We start from the raw sequence: 6,000 nt of genomic DNA, 5'->3' as shown, positions 1-6,000 counted from the left end.
GGGTAGGGTTTATTTTAGCGAATGCAATCGAAAACCTGTTCAAAACTCCCCTACTCGTAATTGCTGGTTTGACAGCAAACACTCAAACCAGGGAACAGACAGTCTCTTTGTTCACCGTATGGCACCCCCACCATGAGGAACCCTCCTCCCAGCCACGTCCCCTGTCTTCACACTTCTGTGTCAGCCGCCAACATCAGGCGAGACCCAGGCTTGCGTGCCTTGAAGGCTGGAGGTTACATAAACCTACATAGGCTCTGCAGTTCGCACATGGGCTCTTACTAGTAAAGACTGTAAATATGGCATGTCTCTCCATCCTTCTACAGGGCTTGTAGAAAAAAAATATTTAAAAAAGTTGAACAAGAAGAATATAGATTTGAGTTGTCCGAATGGACAAGTAAAACAATCACACAAAAACATTGCAATATCAAACAATGACAATTGGATCAGAGTTGGATCCTTGTCCCCTCTGAATGCGATGTGTTGCTGTTCTCCCCATTTCTGCAGACTGCATCGAGTAGGATTGTATTGAAATGACAGGTAGGAGCAGTCTTTCAATCATCCCGGGTTGTGAGCTTTTGAGATCAAAGCAAAGAGCTGTGTGTAGCAGTGTGTGTGCACATGTTGATATTCGGTGCTAATTAGTGAGTTATTTACACAGTTAACGCACATTTTGGTCAGCAAACAGGGTTTGTACAGTCATGAAAATCCTAGAAAAGTCATGGTGTGCAGCTGTGCGCATCACCTGCATGTGTGCCAGTGTGAGTCGGCCAGAGTAGAGAGAGAGAGAGACAGCAGCAGGTAGGCCTAGCCTATAAAATAATGATAGACAACAGACTAATTAGATAACTACATAACTAACTACACATCGTGAAGCCTGGCTAGTTATCTCGACAGTTATCTATTTAACATTATCATGTATTAATGTCACCGGTACTCCAACTGCAAATGACCGACAAGCAGTTAATGAACTGGTGCCTTAAAGCTGGAATCTGTCAAAGAATTTTAACATGCCGTGTGACACTCCTCAGCTCATCAACAAAAATGATACGAACGGTGGAAGGGCGGCCATTGGAGCCTTTTCCCCCTACTGCAGATTCCATCTTTAACAAACCAATGCCACATTCTCCTGTAGAGACCAACCGCCTCTACAGCGCTGAATATTGGGAGCTGAAAAATAAATCTGTGTGGAAAGCTGGAATTCCCCTCTGTTCAACATTCGCTATGTCATTCTGACAACTGTAAAATATATTCTTGGAATAGCCTAGTTGACAAATATCTCCAATGCTGTCAATAGATCTCCACTGAAACCAGAATATTTTAGCCTTACAAGGTTATAGATAAACACGCCTTAGTTAGTTACCTTGCTTTGAATTAGCCAAATAAATCCATTTGATCCCTGATTCATTGAATAAGTAAATTATTTTATAAAGAAATATCAAGTATTTGGTTGTAATTATAGGCTTAATGCTGCAATATTTTATACGCTATGAAGGGTGGTCAACCATCCTCCAGGGGAGCCTTAAAGATGGAATCCGCATTAGGGACAAACAGCGCCACTGGCCACCCCACCACAGCTGTTATTGTTTTGTTGCTGAGCTGAGGAGCGTCGGGCAGCATGGTTAAAAAAAGATCTGTACATATTAGTGCCCTTCTATCAGGGAGGGAGTGTTTGTTGTTTGCGCTAACTTCTTCTGTCATTGTAATATCGAAGGACAAGTGGATACATTTTTTATGTCAAAGCAGAGTATCCCTCCGTCTTTCCCTCTTTCCATGTCTCTGCCCATAAACAGTCCTCCCTTGTCAAGTTGGGCATCAAAGCTCCTCTGACCTATTGACACTTAGCTCATCTGAACCCCATTCCCGAACTTAGACTTCAAAATAAACTCAGCAAAAAAAGAAATGTCCTCTCACTGTCAACTGCGTTTATTTCCAGTAAACTTAACATGTGTACATATTTGTATGAACATAACAAGATTAAACAACTCAGACAAACTGAACAAGTTCCACAGACATGTGACTAACAGAAATGGAATAATGTGCCCCTGAACAAAGGGGTGGTCAAAATCAAAAGTAACAGTCAGTATCTGGTGTGGCCACCAGCTGCATTAAGTACTGCAGTGCATCTCCTCCTCATGGACTGCACCAGATTTGCCAGTTCTTGCTGTGAGATGTTACCCCACTCTTCCACCAAGGCACCTGCAAGTTCCCAGACATTTCTGGGGGGGAATGGCCGTAGCCCTCACCCTCGGATCCAACAGGACCTAGATGTGCTCAATGGGATTGAGATCCGGGCTCTTTGCTGGCCATTGCAGAACACTGACATTCCTGTCTTGCAGGAAATCACGCACAGAACGAGCAGTATGGCTGGTGGAATTGTCATGCTGGAGGGTCACGCCAGGATGAGCCTGCAGGAAGGGTACCACATGAGGGAGGAGGATGTTTTCCCTGTAAAGCACAGCGTTGAGATGGCCTGCAATGACAACAAGCTCAGTCCGATGATGCTGTGACACACCGCCCCAGACCATGACGGACCCTCCACTTCCAAATCGATCCAGAGTACAGGCCTCGGTGTAATGCTCATTCCTTCAACTATAAACACGGATCCGAACATCACTCCTGGTGAGACAAAACTGTGACTCATCAGTGAAGAGCACTTTTTGCCAGTCCTGTCTGGTCCAGTGACGGTGGGCTTGTGCCCATAGGAGACGTTGTTGCCGGTGATGTCTGGTGAGGACCTGCCGTACAACAGGCCTACTACAAGCCCTCAGTCCAGCCTTTCTCAGCCTATTGCGGACAGTCTGAGCACTGATGGAGGGATTGTGCGTTCCTAGTGTAACTCGGGCAGTTGTTGTTGCCATCCTGTACCTGTCCCACAGGTGTGAAGTTTGAATGTACCGATCCTGTGCAGGTGTTGTTACACGTGGTCTGCCACTGTGAGGACAATCAGCTGTCTGTCCTATCTTTCTTTTGGTGTTTTTCAGAGTCAGTAGAAAGGCCTCTTTAGTGTCCTAAGTTTTCATAACTGTGACCTTAATTGCCTACCGTCTGTAAGCTGTTAGCGTCTTAACAACCGTTCCACAGGTGCATGTTCATTAAATGTTTATGGTTCATTGAACAAGCATGGGAAACAGTGTTTAAACCCTTTACAATGAAGATCTGTGAAGTTATTTGGATTTTACGAATTATCTTTGAAAGACAGGGTCCTGAAAAAGGGACGTTTCTTTTTTTGTGAGTTTATATGGAGACAGAATGCAATTCTCAGATCTTGGCCCATTCATCATACAATCCTTTAGGTCTAACAATTCACCAATAAATGGAACATAAGGGCAAACATATTATAGCTTGCCTTACACTGTTGAGATTCACTCACACTCACTTTTAATCAACTGGTGGTGGGCAGTTATTTCTTTACAAAATATGGAACCTGTTATGAGAAAAGAGTTGGCTCTATTTGACAATACAGGCATGTTGCAGTGTTGAATCAATGTATTATTTGGGTGTGGTGAAAATAAAACAAAAACCTTCTTTGGTCAAAATTCTCCAAATAAATATATGTTTATTATTCTACACTCCAATTTTGTAATAAATTATATAAAGTTTCTCAAGTCAGCTGGGTCCAGATACATCTGCAAGATTACAATAAAACATCTGTTTTAATATTTTGAGTAAAAAACAAGCAACAGGGTGATCAAATTAAGATCCTACACCTGTGCACTAATACAGCCATGTGAACTACATGAGTTCTCACAGCATGTCTCACCTGTCCTCCATTTTGGTCCCTGTATTGTACTGCACTCATTGCACTGCAATTCTCCTTGTCCTCTGCCTCTGAGCTGCCATACTGCATGGTCACACAAAGAGAAGTGATAGGTGTTGAACTGACTCAGTCCCAGAGACTCAAGAGTCAGACTAAGATCCACTATGCTGCCACTTACATCTCATCGCGTATAGTCTCACAAAAAATGCCAATGGAGCCACGGAGAGGATCAGGAAGGTGCCAAAGCAGGTGACCAGTATCAGAGACAGGTCTGGATGAAGGCAGCATGAGAGAGATCAGGATACAAAGTGAACGGTAAAGAGTGGCAGTTTTGGCACCAGAATAATGAATATGATTTCAGACCAGCAATGAGGAATGAAAACCTATAGCAATTGGCAAACTAAACGTTCAGGTGATATTGTAAGAACTCACTGTCTAGTGTGATGCTGATCTCCTGACTGCTCCTCCTGGCCCGGCCTGCTCTGGCCACACAGCTGTAGGTCCCAATGTGACACCTAGAAGCCCTCGCTACGCTGTACATCCCACTGACAGAGTCCCTGGCCACTGGCCAGCCGTCCCGCAGGAAGGAGAATGTTACAACCACTGTGGTCCAGTTACGGTCAGGATCAGGGTGACTATGTAGACTGTGGTTACCATGATGTTGGCTCAGCTTGCAGTTGCTAAACTGGGCCTCACAGGTGAGGTTGAAAGCCCCGCCCTCTTTGACCACGGTCGAAGGAAATGCTGACAAAGTCACTGATGTGAAGAGCTCTGGAGAGGATATTGATTACACAGATTGATTAGAGGAGGAAGTTGAGAAAAATATAGATTACAAAGAAGTAGAGAAGTGAAATATATTCCAATTGTCACTGACAAGAGCTAGAGTAATGAGTGGGGCTTGTCAAGTAATCTATGAAAAAGAGCATGGCACCACATGCAAGACACCCATTACTCATGTGCTAGTCTCCTCACTCACCAATGACATTAACAGAGGCTGCCTGGCTGTATTGGGTGTAGAAGACTGGCTGTCCTCTCCCTGCTCTGCACCAGTACTGGCCTGTGTGTGTGACAGAGGCACGCCACAGTTGGTAGACCGCCCCACCTCCACCACTGCCCCACATCTGCTCCACAGGGACAGTGTCCTGCCTAATATAGTGTTATGAGCATTAGTTTGTTCCACTTGTTAGTATATTCCAGTTCCTGTACACAGTTATCCAGTGCCATGTATTACGATCATCACTCAGGGAGTGATGGATACAACAAGTAGCCTAACACCCACATTCTATTAGATTGCACTGAAATCTATCACACCTCCCGACCTCCAATATACACCATCAGAGAAGCAACATAAAGAGGGAGCCGGAGGTCACACCTGTCTTTGTGCCAGTAGAACTGCCAGCCCAGCCCAGAGTGGCCAGGTAACCGACATGCCAAGGTGACTGTGTCCTCAGTGTACACCTGTCGTCCTGAAGGCTCCACGGTCAGAGTCGGCATCAGTAGAACCTCTGTGAACACATGCAGTAGTGTAGAATTTCAACACATTCTGGGCTGTTTTGGCAAAGCACCCAAAGTGTTTATTTCAAGATATTGCCCAGTCTGCCACACCTAAAGTCTAAATTAAGTAACTTGATCCGTAAACTTGAATATAATTCATGATCTAAAAATGAAGAGTGTGTGGTATTAAAATGATACTCACCTGATGATGGATAGACCACCAGTGTACTCAACACTAGAACAGAATAGACAAGACATTATGCATAATAAGGCATAGGACCTGATAACCCAAACTCAGACATAAGCAGTAAAAATAGGCTAAGTCTATGTGGCACTGGGTATTTAATTTTAGACTGCAGATCCGTGATCTAATTGCCAAGGTAGTTAAAAAAGGTTAAACTTGGCTGATAGCCTACTTACAAAGTACAGGAAGGAGAGACATTCCTGAGCTATTCAGTGAATCATGGTACATAGATAAATCATGGTTAGCAACGGTAGCTAGACAAACATGTTTTTAAGAAACAACATGTAGTTGGAGGGGAAATCAGTTTACTGAAAAATGTCAATAAACAGTTGGGCTAATTAAACGGTCCACAAAGGCCCACACCTATTGAAAAAAAGTTGACAACAATACATTTTACACATGCAATAAACTGCAATTGGGCCAATGTTATTGTTTTTAAACACAGAGACAACACCACGTGCTGACAACAACCATACTTTACCTGGCCTAACAACCATAGTTTGTT

General features: G+C 43.8%; 1 protein-coding gene across 1 annotated transcript; it reads right to left on the bottom strand.

The window, feature by feature from the left end:
* Positions 1-3,503: 3,503 nt before the first annotated feature.
* LOC139405738 (low affinity immunoglobulin gamma Fc region receptor III-like) lies at positions 3,504-5,466 on the bottom strand. The gene is made up of 7 exons (XM_071148161.1): positions 5,454-5,466; positions 5,130-5,262; positions 4,734-4,903; positions 4,190-4,528; positions 3,936-4,028; positions 3,761-3,841; positions 3,504-3,626 (listed from the first exon to the last, which is right to left on the bottom strand). Exons 2-7 carry the CDS (start codon positions 5,249-5,251, stop codon positions 3,607-3,609), a joined length of 825 nt encoding a protein of 274 aa, XP_071004262.1. The 5' UTR covers positions 5,252-5,262; positions 5,454-5,466; the 3' UTR covers positions 3,504-3,606.
* Between the last annotated feature and the right edge of the window lie 534 nt (positions 5,467-6,000).

The sequence above is a fragment of the Oncorhynchus clarkii genome, chromosome 3 (assembly GCF_045791955.1).
Source record: "Oncorhynchus clarkii lewisi isolate Uvic-CL-2024 chromosome 3, UVic_Ocla_1.0, whole genome shotgun sequence".
Taxonomy (NCBI): Eukaryota; Metazoa; Chordata; class Actinopteri; order Salmoniformes; family Salmonidae; genus Oncorhynchus; species Oncorhynchus clarkii.
Note: the sequence above shows the minus strand (reverse complement) of the source record. Positions and strands in the feature narration are given on the sequence as shown.